General features: G+C 45.4%; 3 protein-coding genes and 1 long non-coding RNA gene across 5 annotated transcripts; 2 read left to right on the forward strand and 2 right to left on the reverse strand.

Moving 5' to 3' along the window:
- The first annotated feature begins 236 nt into the window (after positions 1-236).
- On the forward strand, positions 237-2,920 carry LOC117861777 (protein TIC 20-I, chloroplastic). Its single transcript, XM_034745319.2, has 3 exons — positions 237-394; positions 495-678; positions 1,957-2,920. The coding sequence occupies exons 2-3, from the start codon at positions 513-515 to the stop codon at positions 2,592-2,594; spliced, it is 804 nt and encodes a 267-aa protein (XP_034601210.1). The 5' UTR covers positions 237-394; positions 495-512; the 3' UTR covers positions 2,595-2,920.
- A 578-nt stretch (positions 2,921-3,498) lies between these two features.
- LOC117861767 (UDP-rhamnose/UDP-galactose transporter 6) lies at positions 3,499-7,013 on the reverse strand. The gene is made up of 6 exons (XM_034745313.2): positions 6,823-7,013; positions 6,053-6,239; positions 5,720-5,904; positions 5,439-5,639; positions 4,850-5,011; positions 3,499-4,084 (listed from the first exon to the last, which is right to left on the reverse strand). Exons 2-6 carry the CDS (start codon positions 6,180-6,182, stop codon positions 3,755-3,757), a joined length of 1,008 nt encoding a protein of 335 aa, XP_034601204.1. The 5' UTR covers positions 6,183-6,239; positions 6,823-7,013; the 3' UTR covers positions 3,499-3,754.
- A 2,974-nt stretch (positions 7,014-9,987) lies between these two features.
- Positions 9,988-14,156, forward strand: LOC117861781 (filament-like plant protein 7). Of its 2 annotated transcripts, none has more exons than XM_034745322.2 (4): positions 9,988-10,320; positions 11,219-13,057; positions 13,160-13,220; positions 13,337-14,156. In XM_034745322.2, the coding sequence occupies exons 2-4, from the start codon at positions 11,280-11,282 to the stop codon at positions 13,808-13,810; spliced, it is 2,313 nt and encodes a 770-aa protein (XP_034601213.1). In that variant the 5' UTR covers positions 9,988-10,320; positions 11,219-11,279; the 3' UTR covers positions 13,811-14,156. The 2 variants fall into 2 exon arrangements, with proteins under 2 accessions (XP_034601213.1, XP_034601216.1); XM_034745325.2 differs by lacking the exon at positions 9,988-10,320 and adding an exon at positions 10,409-11,132.
- On the reverse strand, positions 14,103-15,379 carry LOC140222930 (uncharacterized). Its single transcript, XR_011898278.1, has 2 exons — positions 14,610-15,379; positions 14,103-14,429 (listed from the first exon to the last, which is right to left on the reverse strand). It is a non-coding gene; the product is annotated as an uncharacterized lncRNA (long non-coding RNA).
- Between the last annotated feature and the right edge of the window lie 398 nt (positions 15,380-15,777).

Genomic DNA, 15,777 nt, shown 5'->3' on the forward strand with positions numbered 1-15,777 from the left:
TTTACCGAGCTAGCTCACGAGCTAAACGGGCCAGCTCGAGCTGGCAAACGAGCCGAGCCGAGCCTGACTTCCAACTCGTTAAGATAACGAGCCGAGCTGAGCTAGCTCGTTGTCGTAGCGAGCCAAAACGAGCCGAGCCGGCTCGATATCCACCCCCTGCACCCACCCATGAACCGACCGGCAGACCGGTTTGTGTCGGTTCAACCGAACCGCGTTCACGAACCAGTCTCCAGGAAATCCCCCAGGCGGCTTTCTTGGCCTCTGCCCCAATCCAGAGGACTCCACCTTCCCTTCCGCCGCAACCCGCCTTTCTTCCTCCTCCCATCGTCGTCCTCGTCCCCTCCTGGGCTAGCGCGGAGCGGGGATCCATCCGGATTCGATTCTCCTTTTGCTGGTAAGGAAGTCCTACCCTGCTTGGGCGCATTGTTCTTGGGGCCGAATTTATTTTCCAATTTGTTCGTGGGTTTTAACTGAAACCTAATGCTCCTCGTCAGGTCCGCCGCTCGCACGCGATGTTTCCCTGTCAGGGAGTGGCTACTGCGAATCCTCAGCTGCTTGGTGCTCCTGCCGCGAGCCGGTATGGTTCTCCCGCGAGGCCGTCTTTGCGTGCTAGACCGGCTTTTCTGAGCCTGCGGGATCCTGCATTTCGTCGTGAGCAGAAATCCTTCGCTTTGAGAGGTAAATTCACTTTATTTTCTTCTTTATGGGAAATTTTACTGGTGTGAATGAATGCTGTTTATGCAAGCACTTCGCATTGAGGCGGTTATCCGCTACTGGACAGCATTGCCTGAATTATTACGTGGATATGCTTGGGGGTACTGGGTAACTATGCTGTGCTTATTGGCTTATTGTTACCTCTGAAGCTCTATCTCAAGTTCTCGATTAGCAAGACCGTTATCCTTTCTTAATATAGTTTTAGTTTTGTGCGAAGAATTGCTGTAGTTTGACATTACCTCTGAAGCTCTATCGCGGAACTTTTGACTGCCTTTATTTTGAGATATCTTAGCTTTACTGTATTAGTTCCTCCAGACCAATTTGTTAGCATTTGTTTCTTTTAGAAAATGGAAAGTTGCGTGATCAAAGGAGTAAATTGATAAATTAATTTCAAGTTCTATATGCTTCCCTGGCAGAATATAGTTGATTGATTTTTTTTAGATCAGTGAACTGTAGAAAGTAATTTATAGGATGCAAGGGGATGTTATGCATGCTTGTCTTTTAACTCTGAAAAACCCAATGTGTTTAATTAGTAATTACTTTTATTATTTGTTATTTGTTTTCCCAAAGACAAAGGGAGTTTAGAATTTCAATGTACAAAATACGTCAGTGACAGCAAAAGTTTGCTACTGTTCGGTGTGCACTTCATGACAGTACGCCATTGAGGCATCTTATCTTTAACAATGCATGAAGTTGTTATCCATGTGGAGGCAGCACTAAATTAAGATTCCAGTCCAGTTCAGTTAAAAGTTGGTATTTTATGCTGAAGGTACAGACATGGATAAAATCTGGTGTTCAGGTCCTCGTATCGATAATATACACAAAGTTACAGACTAACAATTCATATCGACTTTATTGTGATGAGTACCACAGGTCGTTCTTGGGCAGATCCTATTATGAAATTCTGCTTCTTTTGCAAGTTTGCAACTATCAGTCATTGTGAATCCTGAATACTCTTTCAAGTTATAATGAGTAGTTACTTACTTTTCTCTAATTGATTTAGTAGGTTGTTTTTTTTGTCTCTAATTGGTTGAGTAGTTTCTTAGTTGTCTCTAATTGATTGAGGAGTTACTTGTTTCTTGATTGAGTAGTTTCTTGTCTCTAATTGATTCATCCTTTCTGCTTAAGTTACTTATCTCAATTTAAGGTGAATTATCTCAAAATGTAAGTCTTCTTCCTGTGCCAACAATGATGTTGGAATTCTTATTGATCTTCATATGACAATAAATTTCTTCCTTTCAGCTGGTGCGGATTTTCACCGTCATGTTCTATCTTCATCCTTTGCAAAGTACGATACCATCAAGGGCATCAAGCCACTGCTGCCATCCCCCAAATTGCATCCAAGAACTCAAGTTGGTTGTCAAGCATCTTTATCATCATTCAGCTATCCTGAGTTATCTTCCAAACCTAAATGGTGGTGGAGATCCCTAGCATGTGTACCCTATCTTCTGCCACTGCACAACATGTGGGGACACGCAGATGCCATCTATCAGCTTCATCCATACTTGCAAAGATTTAGCCTGCTTTATGCCTTCATTGATACAATGGCTCTACTCCCTGGGTGGCTTTTTCTGGTGATCTTCATGACCATATACTTCTTTGTTGTGAGGCGGAAGTGGTCGCCGCACTTCTTGCGGTTTCACATCATATTGGCTATCCTGCTCGACACAGGCTCACAAGCTCTGGCCACTGCGATCAACTGGAGTCCAAGCATAGTTTTCCAGGGTAAGCCAATGGCATATTTCTGGATGACAATGGCCTTCATCCAGATCTTCACGGTTGTCGAGTGCATGAGGTGTGCACTTTCAGGGTTGTATCCAAATGTTCCATTTATATCTCACACGGCGTTCATCCATTCAGATCTTAACCTGTTCAGGTAGTTGATCAGTGCGAAGTGCATTTTTTGGAATTAAGAGGTGCTGAATGAGGCTGGTGAGTAAGAGCTTTGAACGTGCTAGGTAGTTTGGAAAAAAAAAAGGACTACACAGAGAGTGTAATTGTTACTCTTCACTGCATGAGAGAATGTAACTGTTACTCTTCACTGTATTGTTGCCAGTGCTGTTAACTGCATGTCTCTGAGAGTGTGATTGTCACTCTTCACTGCATTGTTGCCAGTGCTGTTAACTGAAGATCCCTGGGAGTGTGATCGTTACTCTTCGCTGCATTGTTGCCAGTGCTGTTAACTGCATTTCTCTGGATTTATTAAGCTTGAGTGGCATCAGACTTCGTGCCTTTATTCTTCCTTCCGTCCACTTCGACGGTAAGTGCTGAAATTTAAACGGATGATGCATATCGATTGACTTGTGCGGTGATATTTGTTCTACATATTCCAATCATATGAAGTTTCAGTCGAGCTATTATTTCAGTTTCGTTAAGCATGTAATGGTTTTATGCTTGCAGCTCCTTGAATCTTGATGCGCCCAGTCATTACAAGTTTACAACCTGAATGGTTTTATTGTTCTGAATTGTTTAGACGATGGGGCACCGCTGCGGAACATTAGGAAACGGACCTGGCCCGGCCACTGCTGTTGTGATGCGCCATGAGCGTAGGCTGCGTAGCAGAGGACGCCGGTGGCTCAGCTCCTGACCATCCGCCTTGCAGCCGGGCAAGCTCCTCGCGGCACCTCCAAAAACACTACCGGTGCGCCAGCCCGAACAGAGATGGTAAAGCGCCGCCGTCAGATTGCTTCACGCGGCGAGCTGCGGCAGAACCACGGCCATCACCATCAGTATTCCGTGCAGCTGACTTGCAACAGGCACTTCTCCATGTAATAGGAACAGGAATACCACAAATATACTGAATTTGCCAGATGGAGAGTGAAAGTACGCAATCACCGAATGACTATTACAAAACAAGTATCTGCCAGCTTAGATGTTGACATATTCGCTGCAAAAGTATAGCCTTGGGCTTTTTTGCCCAGGTACCCTCTTTCTGCTATGGCCTACAATTCTATAGAAACATATTCCTACAAACGTATAGAAAGAATAAATAAGGTCTATCGATGCTCAAGATGCACTCGATGGCTTTGCTGTTCTCATTTCAGACCTTCTGATCGAGCTCGGACTGCGAGGACAGTATCCCGTGCTTCTGAGTTTTCTCGCTTGGTGTCGAGTAAACCTGGCGCTCTTTCCCTCCAGGTTTCGATGATGCATTCCCATACCAAATCATGCCGATCACAGCCAGAAGCATGCCTAGGGCGACGTGGAAATTGAGGCCCTCTTTCCCAAAGAAAAGGAAGCCCAAGGTCAACACAAGAATCGTTTTCATGTGGCCTAGAACTTGGAATGAGACGGCTGTGAATCTTCCGATGCATATGAATTGACTTAGGTTGGTCCCAACAGCAATTATGCATGACAACACGATGAAGAACTGAAAAATTCAAACATGACAAGGAAATTAGAATGTCTTACTCAGGTTGGTCAAGCCAACACCAAAGAGAAAAATTATTGCATCAAGCACAAGAACTATTATGATTCAAATCATATACCACAAGCTCATCTCAGTGGATTGTGTTGATGGTTAAAAAAATACTGTAGAAGTCGAAAACAGAATATTTCCTACATGTCTAAGAACCATCAATATGAAGCAATGTGCTATTTCTTATGGTCAAGCTAACTACTACCAGTATCGAACACCCTGAATATTACTTTGGAGAAACAAGGCTCCAAGTCATCTTCAATATTGCGGTAACCTCAATGCCAGACATCATTACTTAGTCTTGGCACCAAACCCACTGCAGTGTTCATTGCTCCAAGCTACACTAATCACATAATGATCCTGAAAACCTAGCTCAGATGGAATCATTGACAAGTATGAATTTCTCCCTCCAATCGCAAAAAGAATGATGTTTTTGGGACAAATGCAGTCTAACTTTATTTAGATTGGACACAAAGAAACGATATCTTGCATTGAAAATATCTTTGATAGCACTATAACCTTGAAAATATGTGGTTTTATAAGTATACGATGAAAGTTGTGCTCAAACATGTGATTCTGGACCAGGTCCCAAAAAAAAAAACTGAGTGGATATACAGTGCCAAACTAGCTGGACTGAAATAGATGGGCTGCTCATGGAACAGTTTTGCAAAGATAGAAACAAAAGTGTGAAACTAATTCAGAATATGCATCACATACCGTAACTATTGATGTGTAATTAAAAGTATCAACTCTTTTGTTGGTCAGCCAGAAGTCCACAAAAGGCCCCAATACTAACAATGATGCTGCCTGACCTGGAGCAGTATGACCTAAGAGGTTGAATGAGCCAAGCGAGTACTTTCGCTGAAGGTGATGAACATACTGCAGCACAGAAGAGGAGATCAAATACATTAAAGTGATAATATAACATAATAGGCTGTTGTGAAAGTGAAAAAAGGTGCACACGGCCCACACAAAGTTAAATGAAACTTGATCAGGTCGAAAAGGTTGAAGTTTATTTAGTTATTACTAAACTTCTCTTTGAACTTAACAAGGCCCAAAGATTCTTCTGCTAGCTAGACCTCCATGAATGGAGAGGAAATTCAGACTTCAGTATAAGTCACCAGCAAGTTTGAAAATTCCATACACAATACTTTTTTAGAAATTATAAAATTGAAACTGCTAAGTTAGAAGCCATCAAGCCAAGCTATACAAATAAGGGTTAAAGCAGGATCGCTATCATTAGGAAAAATGGATTACACAGGTATATGCATATCGAAGGACAGGTTATAATATCAAGAATACTCACATGCTGTTGTAGTGCTGTGCTCCAAACAGCTATTGCTGCAGCTAATAACCCTTGAGAGTTCACACTAACATCAGTGACAGTACATACAGCAACGCCAACCAGGACAAGTACTATACTTAGTTTTGTATCTCTTGAGTAACGGACTTTATCCAATAGGATTTCCAGAAAGCATAAGACTGGAATGATACACAACTTCGCAATCTGAAAAAAGCAAGGCACATAGTTTATTATACACAATTTTTCAATCCAACACTGATAAAATACCAAAGTTACGTTGTCACCTGATAGAATCCGACAGAGTTCCACATCAAACTAACATTCATCCCAACAATGGATAGGTTTGCAAAAAAGACAAATTTTACTAGTTCTGGTAATGGCAAATAGGATGGTTGAATATATCCCAGCCATTTCATCACTAATGTCATCAATGTTGTGGTTGCAAAATGAAGTCCAGTCAATGTTGTAGCTGTACAAGCAAACAGTAGAAAACAACATCAGTACAAGACATCTGAAAGATTTGCTTCATAATCATCATATTCTAATTCTAGATAGAAGTGATAACACACATGGAAAATGCGAATTAGGATTACAGTACAGCACTGTCAGTGTCTTACCGAAACTAAAACCATGTGTTGCCATTAAGGCTTTGTTGACCATGATGATACCAACTGATGTTACAACATTGAACATCCATGCTCCGGCATCTAATGCTGCTTTTCTCTCCGCCTTGCTTCCTGGTGCCATACCTTCTTGACATGTAGAGTCCAACCCAATTTTCTAAGTATCAGATCCACAATCCACCTTCCACACGAATTGCAATTTAAAGTCAGTTTGACAACATGCTGACATTTGCACTCATAAATGAACAGGTGGCATCAAATACAATGAAATACATGAAAACTATGGACTTAACAGAACTTCTCCATAAATTAGTGAATGCAAAAAGGGAAATTTTAAAGAACACACTCAAAGAATTACAGAAACACACGTAATGTGTAAGTATCAAGCAGTGAGGATCAGAGATGATAGGAGAAACATCATCAAATTACTAGACAAGCTTAACAAATGGTATCGATAGATATCAGTGCCAACTATCCATAAACACCCCGCTATCTGCTCTTGCTAGATCTGCAATTTTATAGCCTTTGAAAACTAACGGCATGTTGATGAATCGGAGTAGCAGCGTGGAGGCATGGGGTTCAGTTGAACCCAGGGGCAGACCAAGTATCAGAAATGGGTGTACACATGTACACCTTCGAAAAGAAAATCGTACTTAGTAGGTATAATACCTGTAATTGGGTCCAGATCCGAATACAAACAGGTTTAGGGGATCGGGGCGCTCCGTTTCCAACAGCAGAAAGAGAAGAGAGGGGGGCGGGCATACCTGGTTGGTGCTCGTCGGCGGCGAAGAGCCCGGCGAGGACGTGCTGAAGGGCGTCACCGCTCGCACCGTCGGCGCCGACGCGCCGCCAGGAAAGGAAGGCCACGAGAGAGGGAGGGAGGGGGAGGGAGAGGAGTGATTCCGTGATTGGGTGAACGCGCTCGGGCGTCGGCGTCTCGGTAGATCTCTGCAATCGCTAGGCCGGACCTACGCGGCTACGCCTACGGATGCTAAGTTCTACTGTAATTATTTATTTCGGATTATATCCGACCGCCAAAAATTAATAAAATAAAGGAAAAAATTTTTATTTTTCATCGCTAATGGCATTACGTCCCTCGTGTTTCATTTATGCGAATCAACTCCTTAACTAAATAAATTGGTGCATTTATTATTCCCACATTAGTTTAATCATGGTTTAGTATGATATAATGGTGGTTTATGCAGCGTAATCATTTGAATGGTCATTAATAACTATTTAGCAATGTAATATGCTGAGTTGAAAATATAAAGTCTAAATTTTTTTTAGAAATCCTCTAAATTGCCTACCCATAATTTTTTTGAAAAAAATACTGGAACCTATTCGCACTCCACTATTATAGAGATTGACTCAACATAAAATGTGGCTAAACATTGATTAGCATGATGATTGTATCGCCTAAACTGCTATTAAATATATTAAAATCATTGTTAAACTAAGGTGGGATGATAAATGTACCAGTTTAGTTAATTAAGGGGTTGTTGCACCAAATAAAATATGAGGGATGAATGTCACACTGTTGCAATACTTGAGGGATGAAAAATATATTTTTTTCTAAAATAAGTTAAAAATAATGTTCCAATGATTAAATTAGGGGCAAAAATAGTCCATTGGACTGATTTAGAAAACACCATTATTAAATACCTATTCAAATGTACTGTCTATCTATCTACTTACTCCATCTGTCCAAAAAGTCAAAAAAATAAGTCATTTTACGATTCAAATTTATCAAAAAAATAAGTCATTATACTCAAATCGCCACGTGAGCATGCGACAGTCAATTAGCACCAGTATAGCTAGTACCTAGAGGCAATTGATGCCATTTTATTCCCTTATAAATCTGTCCTAAAATTCGTTGAATAACTTATTTTTTTGGAGGAGGAGCACATGTATCCATGTATATAGTGATGCAAGTGGTGACATCAATAAGCAGCACTGAGTCACCTAACTAATTTATTCGATGAAAGATAAACCATGCACGGGTATTTTGTTGGCTCCACACATCCGAATTCTCATGGGCAGTGATTGCCGAGATAGCGCATGACCTTACAAATAGTATAAGAACACGTACATCACCATCCATCCCAGGTAACAAAGTCCTTAGCAACCCGCGTCAAGTATCGAGATGACGTTGTAACCAAATAATCCTGTGATGCTGGCGACTGGAGGATAGCTGAAGAACAATTTGAAGTCTTAGAAATTAGAAAGAACTATCGTACACAAAAGATCAATTTGAAATCACACTCGATTAAAAAGGCGATATGTGAACTACAAGTATATATGAGCGAAAAAACTCGTCGTAGCAAATACTACATCATTATAGAACAAAGGGAGTGGTTACAATTACAAATCTGAAATTGCAATTAGCTATTCCCCAACAAAAATGGCTCGGAGATGGACGAGTGTACCAAGAGTCCAAGACGTACGTCATCACCATTCATGAGCAAGGATACCTCACGATCCCCGAACGAATCCGTCAGCACGAATGCCGAGTTTATAACCATGACAAGCCCTTTCTAGTCTAGTGAAAATTGGCCGCCAAGTCCTTTTCACAGCACCCCCGCACCTCGTCTCAGTGGGATGTCGCCGTGCAACCAACCGGGTTGACCGCTCATCGTCCAGCCAAATGCCCCGTGCGTGCGTGAGTCCGAGACCGAGCCAGAAGTGCTCGCTGAACCCACCGCAAACCGCAGCGCAGTGGTTTGGTGCCGAGCTCACTTCAGACACCTGCCCCACGGCACCGGCAGCCGGGCGGGCGATGCGACGCGTCCCTGCCTGCACTAGCGCACAAGTGCGCGCTGTCCTGGCGTTCCATTCCATCCGAGATGCTACGCACGCCGTCCCCAACCGCTGCAATTCTAGCACTAGTTGATGACAACGGCAGAGCAGCTGCCTCTTGCCCTTTAAGGATCTTGTACGTACCTAGGTTGCTGTCGAAATCGAAGAATGCTGTTCATCCGGTCAGTGCTTTGGTTCATCGCAACAAAAAAAAGCGAGGGCCTTCTTTTTTCACTTGAGTAGGATTCACACATGTGGCGATCGACCTAACTCGTGAGAGCATGTCTGCGTGTTCGATATTGGCCCTATTTGATACTACGGTGAGGAGAAACGCTTCTCAAATAAGCTGCACAAAAATGGAAAAAATATTTTTTTGATAAGCAGATTTGATCCAGCTTCTGCGTTTTAGTACAAATAGGAGAGGTCGGGAGAATCGCGACCAGAAAAACAGCCCGTCGTTTGGCCAACTTATTTTGACCATAGTTAATTTAAACTGTTCCAGAGAGGATCATTGTGCTCCACGTTTCTTCTCCTGTGCTGGGACGATGACTCACGAGCTTTGTTGCCTTTTTATTTGCCAGTGCACCGACTGGTGGCGTGTGGACGGGTCAGTGATTTGGTCTTAAACCTCATAAGCTCTGAAACGCTGACGGCGCCTTTTTACCAACCTGTCATCGTCAACCCCAACGTCCACGAGGTGCCATGCCACATCGATCCCCTGAAGAAAAAGGTAGCCAGTAACCTGCCTGGAATTTCGAATAGGAAATTCAGAATGTGAATCACTAGTAATGCGGCATCCTTTTATTCTGAAAAAAAACACACGCCACTTCACTACTTGTGCACATTGATCATCCTATGAATTCTGAACTCATCAGGACACTGATGCTATCATTATCTAGAAGAAATGAAATTGATGCCCATAATTCGAATGCAATTTCCAGCCGTCGCGTGCAAAGTGGCTACCCACTGATCCGCCAGCAGAGCAGCCATGTCAAGAGGAGGAAGATGCCGCCGCTGATCTCCAGCAGCAGTAGGGTCGTGTTTGGTCGTACCCAGAACTGAACAGCCCAACTGCTCCAGCTTTCAGTCTTCCTGACAGCATGCCTGAACCACCGCGTCTTCCTTCCCTGACCCCTCCGCTTCCCTCCAAGCGAAAGCGCCACCCCCGCTGCCCCCATCGACGCCTTCCTCCTCAACACTTCAACAGGCTCCACTCCTGCAACCCACTCAAAGGCACCCCACCGACCACACTGCCAGCACCTCGCCAGCGACAGCGAAGCTGCATACCGATAGAATGCCCTGACCGAGGGAGGTTGCTGTCCGCTCCACTGGCTGATTGTGTTTCTTTCTTCCTGTTCGCCTTCCTTGCTCCTGCCATGGAGTCCTGGGGGAGGAGCTAGCCATGCATCCCTTTGGTGCCTGAAGAATTGCATAGCCTGATCAGCCAGAGCCAAGTACTGGAAAAGGTTCGTCACTTTGTTCCTTTCTTTTCGCTGCAAAACTGTCTCCGCTCTGCTCTTTCCTTTTGTTCAGATTGAAATGCTGTTTGTTCAGGTTAGCGTTGTACTTCAGTTCTGCACCAATATTGGTAGTGTTTTCGTCAACTTCAGTTTATACTGTATTACTGTTTAAGTGTTTATCAGGTTTGCGGTTTGTTTTTTCAACGTGACATTTTCAGTTGTATTTAGTTCTCGCTGAACGCGATACAGTGGTTCGGCTAATCTTACAGTTACATGGCTAAACAACTAGCAAACCCAAACAAATAGACAGTTGTTACTTGTTAGAAGATCATCAGTTCATACTTCATCGGTCTCGGATTGGACTGCCCAGAATCAACTTTTGGATTAGGGTTCAGACGATATTGCTTTTGAATAAACGACAGACAGGGTTCAGTACGAGCCAACAGTACAAAAGCATACTTATGTAGTTTTGTTATATATGGTCTTGGGTTTGGTGGTCATAATTTCAGAAGAGCAACTTTTCAATGCTTCTGATGTCAAAGAGTTAACAGCAAGTTCTTTTTTTTTTTCTTCGGAATGAGACACATCAACAAGTGGCTGTTGCTTCAGAACCCACACATTATGTCTCCTTTACAAAAGCTTGGTGGATGGAATGGAGAAGTGTTCACTGTTCAGTTCTAGGACCTTTTATCCTTAGCAGCTGGTAGGCAAAACGTGAAAACCAAACTAGTGCAGTTGTTGGGACCTTGAGGGGTTCATACATAAAGCAAGAGCATCATGCAAACCTAATTGGCTTGGCCACAACAATGCTGACAGAGGTTGTTAACGTAAATTCTTTGTTTATGCATGAAATTTGTACCGAATACCTGCATTGGCTAATCTAAGATGACTCTGATGCTTCCAGGAAAAAGCTGTTGGTGATTATTTTCAAGGGAGGGGCTGAAGAAGCAATCATCAAGGGAACGATGGCTGAAATGGAAGAAGCTCTGCGATCCTGCATGGAGCAGCTGGTCATTGCCCGAGAAGAGCGGGAGCAGATCATCGTGGAGGCGGCCAACGAGATATCCTCGGAGAAGAGGAAAGTGCGCGAGCTCCAGCAGAAGCTGGAGGACGCGAACAAGAAGGCCGCGAAGCTCGCCGCCGAGAACAACAGCCTCCGCAAGGCCGTCGACGCCAAGGACGCGCTGGTCGGCGAGCTGAGGCAGTCCGAGGCGGCCGCCGGCGGCAAGCTCGCCGACGCGACGGCGAGGCTCGAGTCGGCGCAGAAGCAGGCCACGTCGCTGCAGTACGAGGTGCGCATGCTGCAGAAGGAGCTCGAGGTCCGTGGCCAGGAGCGGGAGTACGACCTCAGGTCCGTCGACGCCGCGCGCCGGCAGCAGGCGGAGCACCTGGAGCGGATCGCGGCGCTGGAGGCCGAGTGCCAGCGGCTGCGCGCCATGGTCCGCAAGCGGCTGCCCGGGCCGGCGGCGATCGCCAAGATGAGGGACGAGGTCGATCAGCAGCAGAAGCAGCAGACCCCCGCCGCCAGCCCGCGCCGGCCGCGCCCCGCGACGCCGTCCTCGCCGCGGTCGGTCCCGCCGTTCTCGCCGCGGACGCCGTCGCCGCGGCGCTCGGTGTCGGACGCCGAGGGCCACGCTGCGTCCAGGCTCCGCGCCGTCGAGGACGAGAACAGGGCGCTGAAGCAGGAGCTCGCCAAGAGGGAGGGCGAGCTGCAGTTCGTGCAGATGAAGTACGCCGACGAGGCCTGCAAGCTGACGGTGGTGCAGAGGCAGCTCAAGGAGCTGACAGAGGAGAACAAGCAGCTGAACGATGCTAACTGTGAATCAGAGTCTTGGGCTTCTGCTCTGATTTCTGAACTGGAGCAGTTCAGGGCTGCCAAGCAGAACGGTGCATCCATCATGGCGTCATCTGAGATGAACTTGCTCGACGATTTCGCAGAGATCGAGAAAATGGAGATGGCGTCAGGTGATCTGAAGGGCAATGTGCCACGTGCATCTCTGAAGAAGGCGGATATGGCATCGGTTACGCCAGAGAAGAGTGGCAATGATCCTGCCGTGAATGGTACCATCCCCAACGGCCATCCTGAAAGAGTTCATGATATTTGGAACCTCGTGGTGCATAAGCATGAAGCAAGTGGAGAAAGCATTGAAACCATTCTTGAGGAGATTCAGAAAGCAATTTCTAACAAAAGAGAAGATTCAGAGGTACCATTTGACCGGTCTGAAATAGAGAAGACGGTGAGGGATCTGATTGAGAGAATCACTCCCATGATTGGCACATCTGCAGGGGATAATGTTGCAAGATCAGGACCGCTGTTACATGGTAAATCTGAACTTTGCAGTCGCCTTGAGCAACTGGTTCAGGTGTGTCATGATCTACTGCATGGGAAAGCTAAACTTGAAAAGTTCATCGACGAGGTTTGCCTGATCCTGAAGTACATTGTGGAACAATATTTATCGAACCAAGATCTATCTGACACCGCGGATAGTGATGAAAAGAATTTTGATGAGGATAAGTCACCAGGTACAGTCAACACAGAAGGTAAACAGGACATCCAAATTGCAGAAGCAGCAGCAACTCCAGATATTCAGAAAGAAGCACAGGAAGGACCAAATCAGCCAGCTGAAGACCATATAATGGCCACTCATCAAGAGAAGCTGGATGAAGAACTCGCACTAGTTGTACTTGCTCAGGATGACAATATCCTGCCGGGCAGAAAATCAGCCTGTTGTGAGATAGAAAGGTGGATGATAAGTTTGCTACATGGATTTCTTTTCTTTTCCCCTTAAAAAAACTCGTTTCAAATTTTTTTAAATAAAACTGATGCATATTCTTTGTCGTGCAGTACCGCTGCTGAGGCAAGTGTGCAACATTTTGCAGCTCAAGAGGAAAGTCATTTGGCAACAGTAAGTCACCCTGTTCTTGCAATACATTTTTACAGAAAAAATAGTAAAAGAATTGCAGGTTACAATTTTCAGCGTGTCATCAGGAACTGAATTCACAACATCTGCACTCCCTGCAGGACTCGGAGATTCTCGCAGCAGCTGACAAACTCGCCGAGTGCCAGGAGACTATCACGATTCTGAGCAAGCAGCTGCAGGCTCTGAAGGTCCCAACAACTTCATCAGGTCCTCTCGATGGCTCCATCTGCAACCCCAGGCCGAGCTCGGCGAAGTCCGACTACAAGCCGCAGTCGCTCGCGAGCATCCTCGCCGAGGAGTTCGCCTGCGCTGAGGGCTCCAGATCTCCTACTACGCCCAAACAGGAGCAGTTAAAGAAAGAAGAAGAAGAGGTTTATGCAACAAAAATGAGGAGCACGGCACAGGGGCAGAAAAACGCCGGCGCTGACGACGAGGAATCGACACAGGTAGTCGTCCATCCGGTGTTCGCCGAGGCGCGGAAGGAAGACGAAGCTTCGGCTGATCCGAAGAGGAAGAAGAAGCGAAGTCAGAGCCTGCTGGGCAGGATCATCTTCAGAAAGAAAGTGGAAGGCTGAAGCTGCAGAAGGTGAAGTCAACATGGTGAATGGTGAGCTGCTGCTGGTGCTGCAACCTGCAAGTGTGCCATGGATCCAAGCAGTGCTGCTACGTTCTGATCAGTGATTTTTGAGCGTGTTCTGTTTATCCATTCCTTGAATTTCCTGCTCCCAGAGATTGGCCGTACATTCTGTTTCGGAGGCTGATGGCTGATGGCAACATGCTCTGGCTGTCTGGCACATGGTGTGAACAGATTTTCTTCTTGACGTCCGCGAACAGATTTTCTTTGTGTATTTATTATGGACCTCATGGTTGTGCAAATGTTAATTTATTGAAAGGGAATACGCTCTTTTTTTTCCCTCCTTACACGAACAGTACATGAGTACAGTACTAGAACAGAGTTGTGTGCTCTGAGCTGTTCCTGCACTTGCGTATGTTGCTGGATTGTTTATCGCGAGGGAGACTTGATCCCCAGGCAGTGACAATTCACAAGGACTACGGATACATCATCAGCAGCAAATCTCTCATGATAACACGCAAATTAGGATACATGCTTGCCGCTCGCGGGCACATCCGCACATGGGACTGACATGCGGCCTATAGCTTGAGGGAGTGCTCCAATGCGCCGTTTGAATTTGGCTGCAGAGACATGGAGTCAAAAGAATTGCAAGATTGTTTAATTTCATGGCAGAGGTGCTCATCCCAAGAAGGATTCTCCAGCGGGAATGTGATATCCTGACCTCATTACTCTAAACAAATGGGAAAAAAAAGAATACTACTGATAAGTAATCCTGAGCAGAATGGATTGGACCAGCTGACCTCAACAGAAGAAAAACAAGGCAGGCATGGCTGGACCAGACCTCTCCTAGTCAGTAGTCACCTTCTAGATGAAGCAGCGTCGTCCCAACTCCCAAACCGGGTCACGCAAAGGACGGCCGTATTCTAGAGGCGGCCGAAATGGACAGGAGCAGGGAGCACGACGACACCTCGATCCCACAGGCCACAGGGGGTTTCAGACGCTGACCCCTCCGCGGAAAAACCATGAGGAAAAAAGTCTGCGGTGCGGTTGGGCGCGGGCGGCAGATCAGAACACGGAAAGAAACATCACTAGTTGCGCGTGCATGCTCCAAATCCGCGACGCCATCGACACCTTGAGGCCATGGATGGGCATGGAATGGAGGTCACACCTGGGCGCAGGCGCGCAGTTCTGCCAGGTGACAGCCCAATAATTAGGTTATCATTCCGGCCGCAGTGACGTTCAGGGACGGCACGGAGCTTTGTGTGTTTTTAATTGACTGACGGCAATCGTTTGTCACTTCTCTGTCCTGCACTTCTCGTTGATGGATAGCGTTATTCGGCGGTGCGGCAAAGCCATGGTATCTCGCTATCTTATCTTCATATCTTGTAGGCTTTTTTTTCTTTCGTGGAATTCTTGTGCTTGTGCTACCCGGTGGCCAAATGGCAAGTTGTGCAACGGTTCCGATTCTTTGCCGTTGCGTATGCCGCGTGGTTTGATGGGAGAGCTCGCGTTATGTTCTCGGCTCCCTACCGCCACAAGGTTCCCGGGTTACTCAAATTTCTGGATGCCATTCAGGCTAGCTGTTGATTGAGGTGCCACTTACCCAAACTCTAATTATTTTCTTCGCATATATCCTTTGTTCTACTTGCTGGATTGACAGGATGTATCATCAAGCACCACACCCATACGGAGTCAAAGCTAGACCATTTTATTAAGATCAAAGCAGACTTCCAGGCATAATTTTGTATTCAACAAATAAAAACTACTCAAAAATTCAATAGCAAAAGCATAAAGGTGCATGTACTTTGCAAATCTCTCATAAAAAGACATACCATTATTAGCAGTGCAAAATGTGAATCGCCGGGAGATTCTTCTTTTCAAATTTGTAGTGTTTTGTATGCACCTTTTTTCTTCTTTATTCGAGGTTCTAGTTCCACAATCTATCTCCACTCTACCATCTTTGCATCA

The sequence above is a fragment of the Setaria viridis genome, chromosome 1, assembly GCF_005286985.2.
Source record: "Setaria viridis chromosome 1, Setaria_viridis_v4.0, whole genome shotgun sequence".
Classification (NCBI taxonomy): domain Eukaryota; kingdom Viridiplantae; phylum Streptophyta; class Magnoliopsida; order Poales; family Poaceae; genus Setaria; species Setaria viridis.

Excerpts from the sequence above, each read along its gene's own strand:
- LOC117861777 (XM_034745319.2), top strand. The coding sequence starts at position 513 with ATGTTTCCCTGTCAGGGAGTGGCTACTGCGAATCCTCAGCTGCTTGGT. Across the intron at positions 679-1,956 it reads GAAATCCTTCGCTTTGAGAG|CTGGTGCGGATTTTCACCGT; the intron begins GTAAATTCACTT and ends TCTTCCTTTCAG.
- LOC117861767 (XM_034745313.2), bottom strand. The coding sequence starts at position 6,182 with ATGGCACCAGGAAGCAAGGCGGAGAGAAAAGCAGCATTAGATGCCGGA. Across the intron at positions 5,905-6,052 it reads AACACATGGTTTTAGTTTCG|CTACAACATTGACTGGACTT; the intron begins GTAAGACACTGA and ends TTGCTTGTACAG. Across the intron at positions 4,085-4,849 it reads ATTACACATCAATAGTTACG|TTCTTCATCGTGTTGTCATG; the intron begins GTATGTGATGCA and ends TGAATTTTTCAG.
- LOC117861781 (XM_034745322.2), top strand. The coding sequence starts at position 11,280 with ATGGCTGAAATGGAAGAAGCTCTGCGATCCTGCATGGAGCAGCTGGTC. Across the intron at positions 13,058-13,159 it reads GCCTGTTGTGAGATAGAAAG|TACCGCTGCTGAGGCAAGTG; the intron begins GTGGATGATAAG and ends TTTGTCGTGCAG. Across the intron at positions 13,221-13,336 it reads AGGAAAGTCATTTGGCAACA|GACTCGGAGATTCTCGCAGC; the intron begins GTAAGTCACCCT and ends CACTCCCTGCAG.